This window comes from Benincasa hispida, chromosome 4 (assembly GCF_027475165.1).
Source record: "Benincasa hispida cultivar pf3 chromosome 4, pf3_genome.v1.1, whole genome shotgun sequence".
NCBI lineage: Eukaryota > Viridiplantae > Streptophyta > Magnoliopsida > Cucurbitales > Cucurbitaceae > Benincasa > Benincasa hispida.
The window spans coordinates 42,717,784-42,729,845 of NC_143481.1; the positions used below are offsets into that span (position 1 = coordinate 42,717,784).

The 12,062-nt window shown below is 28.1% G+C and overlaps 1 protein-coding gene across 1 annotated transcript; it reads left to right on the forward strand.

Annotated features, from left to right (window-relative positions):
* The first annotated feature begins 502 nt into the window (after positions 1–502).
* Positions 503–2,265, forward strand: LOC120075170 (Ribosomal protein S13/S18 family). The gene is made up of 4 exons (XM_039028362.2): positions 503–646; positions 765–925; positions 1,324–1,512; positions 1,957–2,265. The coding sequence occupies exons 1-4, from the start codon at positions 644–646 to the stop codon at positions 2,060–2,062; spliced, it is 459 nt and encodes a 152-aa protein (XP_038884290.1). The 5' UTR covers positions 503–643; the 3' UTR covers positions 2,063–2,265.
* Positions 2,266–12,062: the final 9,797 nt, after the last annotated feature.

A 12,062-nucleotide genomic window follows, 5' to 3' on the forward strand; every position in this document is an offset into this window, starting at 1 on the left:
AAATTAAACCATAAAAAATGAACTAATTGAATGACAATAACTTTATATCAAAATGGAAAAAAACAATAATATTTATCATACTTGAAGAAACAACATCAACTATAATGCAATTAAAGTAATGGTATAACAGTTACATAAACTATATTCTTTAAATAAAATATATCAGTTGATTGATATACTGAATATTAAGTATATCAGTTGACTGGTATACCAAAATATAAAATATATTCAATATATAAATGAGGATACAATCAAAATAATAAAAAAACGAAAATCAGGCTTAAATTTTAGGCCACGTTTGTAATTTTAAAAAATCAGTGCTAAATTTACAAATAACCTTATGTATTTTGCTATCGATTGCAATTTCCCTTTTTCAAACATCTATGAAAATGTTAGAAATAAATGGGCCAGATCGAAAACCAGGGTCATAAATGGGCCGAGTTCAAAATGTTCTGAACAAGCATTATGAAATACATAAAGGGTAAATTCGACTTTCCACAGCAGCAATCAACCCTAGAAGAAGAAGAGCCCTAATATAAAACCCTAATTTTCAGCTTCTTCCAGTAGGTAAGTCGTTCGGTTCGTTGCAGCCTCTGAGAAGAAGAAGCATCAGGACGAAGCCGCTCGCCCTCTGCCCTCAAAAATGGTAAACCCTAACGCTCGCTCGATTTCCTTCGCCATTGTGTTCTATTTCTTCTTCTTACTCGAATCGATCTCTTTCTATATACAAAGTTCTTATGGTTTTGTTTTGATCGTCGATTCAGTCGTTGGTAGCGAACGAAGATTTCCAGCACATTTTGCGTGTGCTTAACACAAATGTTGATGGGAAGCAGAAGATCATGTTTGCTCTTACTTCCATCAAAGGTATTGGCAGGCGTTTCGCCAACATTGTCTGCAAGAAAGCCGATGTCGACATGAACAAGAGGTATTCCTTTTCTTGTTTTTGAGCTTTAATTAGATATGTTTTTCATTGGATTTCTGTTTGTAAATAGACTGTTTTAAGCACAGTCCCACAAGTTCTTACTTGTTTATAACTTTTGATATTCCGTTTCTGTGGTGCCTAGATCCGAATTTATAATTAATTTAGTTGGTAGTTGCTAGAATTTAGTTTAGGAGGAGAAACCTAGGAGACTGAGTTCATCTGCTGCTGCCTATGTAGATGCAAATATGTTTTAGAGGGATTTTAAATTCTGGAAATGATCTTGTATCTCTAGTTATTTATTTTAATTGGCTTGTATAGTTTATGATTTAGGATCTGTTGTTTAGACTTGTGTAATCTTCTGTAAATTTTCTGTGTTTGAAAACGTTTGCCTCTTACTTTAGAGCTGGTGAATTAACTGCTGCTGAGCTGGACAATCTCATGGTCGTTGTTGCGAACCCCCGACAGTTCAAAATTCCTGATTGGTTTTTGAATAGGCAGAAGGACTATAAGGATGGAAAGTATTCACAGGTGGTATCAAATGCTCTTGATATGAAGCTGAGAGATGACTTGGAGCGTTTGAAGAAGATCAGGTGATTCTTATTTGCAATCACATGTTTTTACTTTCATTGAGCACAAAATGCTATTAGTAATATGCTGTTTAAGTTGTCTAATTTGGTGAATCTATGAAGTTTCAAGTATTTGGGGTTATAAGAAGGTATAGATAGATTGTCCCTGATGTTATATCCATACCAATTGGTTGCCAAATTTTTTGATTTAGCAGCAATCCCATCTTTTGATTTCAGTTGAAGTAGCCATTTTCTTTTGTAAAATCTTGTGTTACCCGGCACCCACATGTTTGTTATTCTCCCATGTCTGCTCTACTTTTGATGAATATTGGAAAAACACGTGGGAATCAAGTTTTGTCCATCCTTTTCCCCTTCTGTTCCTATTCGAACGTCGCAAACTTGACCTGAACTTTTGAGTTTGATGACCAAGAGTCTTATTACATAAATTCTGAGACAAATCTTTTGCAGGAACCACCGTGGTCTGAGGCATTACTGGGGTCTTCGTGTCCGTGGTCAGCACACCAAGACTACGGGTCGCCGAGGGAAGACTGTTGGTGTCTCTAAGAAGCGTTAAAATCTCTCTTTTTTCTGTTTTGCAAGCAAAAATTTTCTGTTGGATGCAATATTAGATTAATGCAATTAGTCCTTTGAGATTGGGTTTGAACCTTTTTGGATTTGGTTGGGGGGTTTCTGAAGCCTCTGCCAGGTTATGTTTTATATCGGTCATTCATTTTTGCTCGTTATAATAGAGATTGAAATCCCAGTTGAGTTTATTTATTTATTTTTCTCGATTATCTGCTTTGCTTGCTGTGCTTTTCTTCGGTTTTTTCATTTGGGGCGTGAGATTATCCGTTGATGTTCTTTGATAATTAAATGTTAATAGCCCGTTGATAAAATAACTGATTTTATTATATAGCGCATTCAAAATCACAATAACTATAACTTTCTTGTCAAAAAGATAAAATAAAGCTTTCATTTATAATCCCAAATAAATTTGTAAATAAAATAATCTGTTTATATGATTTTATTTTTAGCAAGGTAATTGTAATTGAAGTTTAGGTTATCTTTGTAGGATCAAATTTCAAATTTCCTTTTGACATGTTGATATTTTCATGGATATTTCTATGTTTTTATAGGTTCAATATTTACACAAGGATGAATTGATATTTTTATTATGTCTATAGAAAAATTTTACGGAACACAAAAAAGCTTAAAAAATTCACTAATTATTTCAATGAATATTTTATTAATATTTTTATTGAAATTTTTGTAAAATCAAGAGTTTAAGACCTCAATAATTTTATTGATATTGATATCTTAAATCTTGGTTACATTTATAAACATACTCGTGTAACAATGTTCTGTTTTTAAAAGCATGCATGTATATAATCAGTAATCATACCCACGCTATGTGCACATACAAATTTTGACAGGGATTTTGCACTTTAATAATCAACTAATAATTTCTTTAAAGCCTATTTATTATAAATATTACACAAAATAGTGTCTATTGATTGTATGTCGTCTCTATTTTTCAAAATGTTTGGAGAAAGTGGAAAAAATTATATTTATTTTTATATATATTATGTTTAATTTATTTTAATATTTATTTATTTCATATATTTATATTATATTTATTTATTTTAATATTATATTTTATTAACATTGTATTCTCATTTGTTTCTCAAATTTACAACACTACCACTAGAGGTTCCAGTGTTTTGTTTTAAAACTTTATTCCATCAAGAAAATCTAGATTGATTTTTTATTTTCTTTTTTTAAGACATATGGACTTACTACTATTAAGTTTAAAAATTAAAAGTCGGACTTAATTGTTATTTTCCTTTAGAATGTTATCTTTTATATTTTGCATCTATTATGCTTACACATCTTGTATTCTGATGAAAAATAACCGCGGGAAAATTCAGGTTAAAAAAGGGGGTTGAATTACAACTTACAAGTTTATTATTTTTTAGGTTTGATTTTTTAAATTGTTAAGTGTTTATCTTTGAATCTTTAATTTCTTTTTATTTAATATATAATATATTCCATTTAAAAAAAATTAATTTATAATTAATTTATTGGATGTAAAATTGAATTTTATATTTGAAACTCTGGAAATTTCAATTTTATGTTTAGACATGATTTTTTAAAAAAATGTCAAATAGGTTAGCTATTTTAAACAAAATCGAAAATTTTAAGGATTTATTGGATACAAAATTGAAAGTCTATTGACCTATATGAAACAAAATTGAAAATTCTAAGGATCTATTGGATACAAAATTGAAGATATATTGAGACCTTTTAAAGTTTAGATATTTAATGGACGTAAATTGAAAATTTAAAGATAAATTCTAAAGTTCATGATCTATTGATATAAAATTAAAAATTTGGAGACTTATTAAATAAAATTACACAAAATTGGGTGTTTGTTTCTTTCATTATTTTTGAAAAAATAACTTCAATAAAACAAGCAAAGATGGGTATAACAAAGCTCTCATTAAGAGCAAAGGAGAACCACTCAAGGTAATTTCGATTCCAAAAGAACTTCCCCCAACTTGGAGGAAGAAAGTTGGTCAAAAGGAAAATAAAACGCGACTCTAACAAGGAGATAAGCCAATTTGTTAGTGGTTCTATGACATTTCGAGAACTCCTTGATCTCGACCTTTGAAACTTCCTTAAGAATTACCCTTGTTATAATTTTCGTTTTGAGAGATTCAAGCTTTTGAGGTTGAAAAACTTAATGACAAAAAATATGTACAAAGTGATATGGTTCAGAAATTAGTTGAGAACAATCAAGGTCTAAGTACAAGCATACACTATTAACTAATAGTAAAATGGAGATATTCTAAATACAATTTTTCACGAGACTAGTTTATGAAATTCACTTTTTAAAGAATTGAAATAAACCAAGTAGTAATGAGTTGAAAATAAGTGAATGTGGCTGAACTGTAAGTAAATAAAATAAATAATGATATCAAGTAAGGAATTCAAATTATCGCCCCTTACATAAAATGCTTTCATTGTCTACCAACCATGAACCAAGATCTAGTTCTATTCAACTTTCATTTCAAGTACTCTTAGAAGCCTAAGCAATCAGTTTTATATTTCTATGGTCGATTAATATTTAGATAATCTCATAAAGTTTTTTTAGCCTTGTGATGTGACTTTTGTATAAGGTCACATAACATTCGATGTTTAGGTTCTTAGTCATGGATTTTTGTTGCGAACTACGTTTATTGCCTTAATATTCTCAGTATTAAGACTTAACTAACATGCTAGCTCAAATGACTAGTTTAAATTGACGAGATAAACATGATTTTCAACAAAAGAAATAGAAGAAAAATAAAGGTGCAAAGCTTCACAAATTCTCAAGCCATTATATCCTTTTTAGGGCATTTAGAAGACCGAAGTCTTCAAAAAAAAATTTAGCTCATGATGGAAAAGAATAATTTCATTAAATTGAAATTCATAAGTACAAGATAAGGAAGTAAGAACATAAAAGTAATAAAGACAAAAAAAAAAAAAATAGCAACACGAAAATTTTGGGAACACAGTATTTAACTTTTTGGTACAATGACAACACTTTTAAGTTTGATTCAACGTTTTTCAAAGTAAATCTTACTTTATAACTCATCTTCTCAGATAAGGTGAGAGGAACTCTCGTTTGTGAAGAGGTGGAAGTTCCTTTTAGGCTTCAAATGTAGATTTCAAACTCTCTTGAAATGAAAACCCTTGACGTTTTAAATAGACTTCAAATGGATGGGTTGCTAGTGAGATTCATTCCTCAAGAAATTGTAGTTAGTTTCGAAGTGAACCAACACCTCATGAGTTATAAACTAGCAATCCTTGAATTGATTGCAAAAATTTCAATTGACCCAATCCAGGGCATAATACGACCATATTGGATTTTTACCTTCGAAACCATATGGTCACATTGTGTAGGATCTAATGGCAACACTAGAGGGTAGGGTGTATAAGTTGTCCACCAATTTTAACTTTCAAATTCTAAATAATCTAAATGTGACAACTAAATTTGAATTTTAATTTAAGTAAATAACATCAAACAATCAATTTAAGTTAATAGCTAATATCACAATTATGCGAAGCAACAATTAAATCCTAACACACAATCTAAAAATTAGAAAAGAAACTAAGTGCAAAAATAAAAAGAGTATAGGGAAAAGAAGATCCCAATATTTATAGTGGTTCGACAATTTGTCTATTCCTACTATCCAAAACTCCTTGGCTATAAACCTATACGATCCTTTTTTTCTTTTCATCTAGGCTAAAGAGAAACTTTCTTTCAGGATCTAACCAATTTTTTTTCTTCTCACAACCCCAAGGTTTATGCACACTTAATACAAAATTCAATGAAAAACTTTTTTTTTTTTTTTTTTTAAATCCCCTCTAAACAAATACAATTTATAAGTTTAGTTCTATCACACTCCAACAATTTTCTCTCATAAATTACATTTAGAAGAGAATGAGATAAAGATGAATTTTTTGAATAGTTGGAGGATGAACAAATAGAAAAATTTGTTTTTTGTTTTTTTTTTTTTTTAAAATTTTTTTTAGAAAAAAGAAAAAGAAGGTTGGTTTTTTAGTTCTCAAAATTTAGCTTGGTTTTTTAAACCATTGGTGAAGAGTAGATAATAAAAGAGAAATTTGGAGGTGAAAGTAGTGTCCATAGACTTAATTTTCAAAAACAAAACCAAAACAAAATGATTATCAAACAAAACCTAAATTATTTATGCTATATTATAAGCATCATAAATTTCAAATGTACCTAGAATCAATATGAAATATGAGTAAGGTTTCATGTCATAAGAAAAATAAAATAGTTTATATAAAAAATAACTTAATTTTATTTGTCGCTCTAGACTAATTTTTTTAATCTCTCCTACTTTTAATTTCTCAACTTTTCCCCATTTTTGTAATTCTTTTCTCAAAAGGTTTTATTGTTTTTTTCCTCTCTAAATTCAACTTTATTTCCCTCTTCAAAATTTTCTCTTTAATGACTCGTTTAGATCCGACTTGAAAAAAAATATTTTTCAAAAAACTCATTTTTATTTAAATATTTTTGACAAAAAATATAGAAAATACACTTCAAAAGCTATTTTAAGTAGTTGTCAAAAACTCTAATTTTTTTCTAAAATAACTTATTTTTTTAAATTAAAGAGTCGAAAATACATTCCAAACACAACCTAAAACTTTTGTTCCTCTATGTTTAAATTTTTTTACCGTATTATCTTCAAAATATATTTTTTTTCTCGACATATTTTTTTTATTAACATTTTTCTAAACTTACAATTTTAGAATGGAATTAAAAATTTTGGTTCTTTTCTATTCTACTATTCTTTTTATTACTAAATTTATGTTACCCTCAAATTTTTTTCTTTCTAAAGTTTTTTCCTCCCTCTAAACTTTGGTGGTATGAAATCATTTTTTAAGATTGTAAACAAATGCATATATTTTTTTTAAATAAATTACACATACATCTCATTTATAAATAAAATAATACACCAGTTTATATATAACCACCTTCACCACCTGGATAATACAATTGTATCTATTAGACTCAACATATACATATATTTGAAGACTCATGTTCTTCTTGGAGAGTTGCATCTAGGGGTATTTAAATAATCCGACAACTCGAATAATCCGGACTACCCAACCCAAAATATAAGGATTGGGTTGGGTTAAATTTTTCTATTTTTATTGGGTTGGGTTGGGTTGTGGGTTGGCTATAAAAAATTTGGGTTGACCCAAAGCGCTATTCAGCAGAATTAACCAACAAACTTGATTATTGCCAAAGGATAACTAGAATGTTATTAAGACAAAGACTTAATGACAATTCAATGCTAATGCAATTGGACTAACACACTCTACCGTCAAAAAACTAGGCTCTAATACCATTTGGGGCGTGGATCGTGGAAGGATGCATGGAAAATATGGAAGAAGTGGACATGTGGTGTGTGTGTGGTATGACGAATGTGGAATAAATTGTGATGGTGGAAGTGTGCATGGATGACACGTGGCAAATATGAAAATGAAATAGAAGATGGAAAAAGAAATGGAAAATTGAAAATTAATTATGATATTCTAATGAAATGAAAATTATGATATTTTATGGAATGAAATGAGTATGTTGGTGTGGAATGATGATGAAAAGTTTGTGTAAATTGGAAGTTAATAAAACAAAACAAAAATAATTGTTGGAATTGATAAACAAAGATTAATGTAAGAAATAAAGAAAGATTGATGAACTAATATGAAAAAATAATATTAGGAACTCCATTCCTATCTCAACTTTATCCATTCTCAGTAAATGAGAAAGGAATAAAGTTGAGATAGGAATGAGGTTCCTAATATTATTTCTTCATCTAAGTCTTTAACTAATATGAATGTATTTTTGAAACAATATCCTTGATTGCATATATGAGCATTTGAAAGTTTGTAACGAATTTTTAACCTTTGACTACTAGCATCATGTAATTTTTCAGAGGTTTTTTCAAAGTATTTGGTAAGTATTAATCCTTCTCATATACAGTTTTGATCGGCTCCTGAGTCAATTAAAACCTTAGAGGTTAAATGGTATTCCTTATTTATGACAAGATCAATAATAGAGATTGATAAATGATTCATGTGGAATTTTATCTGCTTCGTTATCAATTTTTATGTTTTCAGGATTTTTAGAAGTGAAAGGTTGATCAATTATTTGTTGAGTTTGAAGTGATGAGAGATCGAATTTTATTTGAGAATTTTTTTTTTATATGTATATTCCTCTTTGTTTAAAGTTTGATTTCTTTGTATTGATTAATTTTTGAATTTTTAATATTTTCTTTTAAAATTGTTATGATATTTGTGTTTGTTTAAAATTTACAATAAATATCATAGATATTTGGTATTTAGCATCTTAATTTTATGAGATTTTAGTTATTAGTCATGTGTTATATATAAATTTATATATTTTTCATTAAAAAAAAAAATTATAACCAAACAACCCAACCCAACCCAACCCAATCTGAATTTTAAGGGTTGGGTTGGGTTAGGTTGGAAACTTTATTTAGGTTGCCAATCAAACCAATCTGGATTTTCGGGTTGATCCAAAAAATATCATCAATCCAACCCATATATACCTCTAACTTGCATCCTGTTGACATCAGTTACACCTATTTGACTCAACAGACACCTTTCTAGAGTTAGGTCCTATTTAGAAAGGATAAAATAGAAATTTATAAAAAAATGTAGGGGTAGAAGAGGAAACAAAAAATTCTCTTACATTACCTATTTATATTTACTAGTTTTCGAACGCACATGATATTTCTACATTTAATATATATATAAAAAGTAGGGCATTTAGATATTACGATCTTCCACATTCATCTTTGAAATCTAGGTACACAAAATTGAGGGAGTAATAACAAATGTTTAATTTAAGAGATTTAAAAATAATACTAATTTAAGTATTAAATATAACTAAAATTGTAAAGAAAACCGTAATTCCATTTTTTAAAAAAAAATGTGTTATGCATGTGATTTTCCTACATTTTATTATATCAAGTTAACATATTAAAAAAAATAATTATATTAAGAAAAATTTACATTCTAACTTCTCATCATCCATTTTATTATAAATGAAGCTAATTTCTCTTAAACTATATATATTTCGGTGTTCAAATTATTGTATTTATTTTATTGTTAACCACAAAAACTTAAGCATTTTATTTTCACTAATTGACCTTGCAAAATGGTTTTATTTAGTTATTTTTATTATTATTTCAAATGGCAAATAGGTATTTTATTTCTTTATAAAAATGATTTGTCAATGTTGATATTTTTATTATGTATATAACACATATAAAAACTTATGACTTGTTCTAAATTTAGTATTTATTTAATAATTATGACTTTCAACATTTGTCTAAAATATACATCAACTCATTATAAAAATAAAAAATAGACTTACACATGTCAAATTTGTTCATATAATTTTTTAAAAATACATATAAAGATGCATAATATATTTTAGAATTGTTTTCAAATATAGAAAAATGAACCAAAATATTTTCAATATAGCAAAATTTCACTGACTATCTGTGATAGACTACTATCTATATCTATCACACAGATACTCACAAGTAGTAGTCTATCACGGTCTATCATAGATAGATTGTGATATTTTGCTATTATTTGTCAATATTTTTAACAATTTTGTCATTTAAAATAGTTTTACTATATTTTAATTATAATTGTTAAATAAATTATATAAAAAAGTGCACAGTTCCTCGTTCATGGCGATAAATGTTATAGTTACCTTTATCATGTATGGTGATCATTAATAAATCATCCAACAATAAAGTTCTTATGTGATTTCAAATAAGACATTTGTTATTATTGTGATTGAAGAAGTATGAAAAAAAAAAACCTTTTTGGTCCGTAGGTTTCGGGACTAGTTTCTATTTCATCCTTAGGTTTCAAATTGTTATACATTTAGTTCTTAATTTTTGAGTTTGGTCTTAATTTAGTCCCTTGGTTTACAATTTTATCCTTGACATTTGAATTTTGCTTCAATTTGGTCCCTATTTCTCGAGGTTTACGCTCTTAACCTCAATTTTTCACTAAGTACTCACTTTCCGTCTTTTTGAGTTAATTTATGTTAATAAATAAAAAATCGTTAAAAGAATTATAATTAATTAAGTTTCATTGTTTTTTTCACTTATAAAAATTAAATTTAAAATTTAATTTCTAATTATTTCTAATTAATTAATAGAAATTGACGTCTATAATTGAAAGTAAGTATTTAATGAAAAATTGAGGTTAAAAAGAGACATTTGCAAATATAGACATTAAAGCCAAAGTATTAGCAAATATAACATAATGTAAAAAAAATTGCAAATATGACTAAATTTAAATAGTCTATCAGTGATAAACCATATTATTGATAGGAGTCTATCAGTGAAGACCATATCACTGGTAAGAGTTTTTCAACGATAGAAGTCTATCACTAATAGACTTGTATATATTTATAATTTTTTTAAAATGATGTTATAAACTTGCTTATTATTCCTAAAAATACTACCAATTACAATTACCTAAAAAAATATGAAAGAAGAAGACATACAAACAAACATATCTATAATAAAAATGTAGGTGGGATGATAAAGAAGAAAAGAAAAAAAGAAATTAAAAAATTATCTCAAACATTTCAATCTTGGATCTCTTACTCTACATCTCTACGAAAAAAAGGAAAAAGAATATATACACACAACCACACACATATATGTAAAAATAAATATTAGAAGAGGAAAATTATGCAAATTCTCTTTCACCTCCTAGTTTTTTATTGTGACTTTGTCAACATGAATAAAGCTATAGATGAGACAATAAAGAAAAAGAAAAAAATAAATTAAGAAATAACCTCATATGTTGCAAACTTTCATCTCTTCTTTATATCTTTACAAAAAGAAAAACAACAGAAAAAAAAATATATATAAGCACATTTCTATAAATTTATGTGTATATGCGTGTGTGACAAAAATAAAAGTTAGAAGAAGAAAATGATCTAATTACTTTTTCACCTCTTAGCTTTTTATCGTGACTTTTTAAGTATGAACGAAAGGAGGAATTTGAAGGGGTGGGAGAGATGGAAGGTTATGTAATGTGAAGGAATGAGTGGGAGAGAGGAAGTGAAATAACGAGAGGATTAATTAGATGGAAATGGAACTTGGAGGACTGTGGATGTGGGGTGAGAAAGATAGTGGAAGAAGAGAGCCATAAATGAACCATAAAAAACAATTTCAGATAAAAACATAAAAAAATAATTTATATTTGAATTAAATCGCCCGAGGTTTCAAGAGAAACTTATTTTCTGGAGTTAACTTTTGTTGATGTTGATTTTATGCGATGTGGTTCGATTTCTAGTACTTGATCTTTTGATTCTCTCAGTTGAATGTATACACTGATTTTATGCGATGTGGTTCGATCTCTAGTACCTGATCTTCTGATTCTCTTAGTTGAATATAAGCAGATAGGAGACTTGTGTCTTCAAGAAATGTGCAGCTTCAGGAGTTAGGAAATCTTCTGATTGTAGAGAATTCTCTCTAGGTTCTTTGGAGAGTAGAATTACTCACTCCCACAAATAAAAAGAGCTCCACTATTTATAAAGTTCTCCGATGGGTTTCGTGGGATTAAACCCATTTTTGGGCTCAACTGTACTTTAACCGAAATTATAATATCAAATTGGGCCAAATTCATTTCACTCAATCCAACACTTCTGATGAAAATACATGACATTATCGAAATTTGCCAATTTATGTCTTCAATTTCAATTTGGGGACACATGTCCATTTCTAATTGGTCCCAAATTCAATTATTTGAAATTTTGCCATTAATTTAGTGAATGACGTGACAATTTGTGATTAGTTCAAAATTTTTCCTTCAACAAATGTCTCTTTTCGAGATTTATGCACATATGTGGGTGGATGAACTAAAAAAAGATGAAGTTGGAATCAAAATAAAAGTTATTTGCCCTTGATTTTGACTCTATTTGATGTGTCAAAGTAATC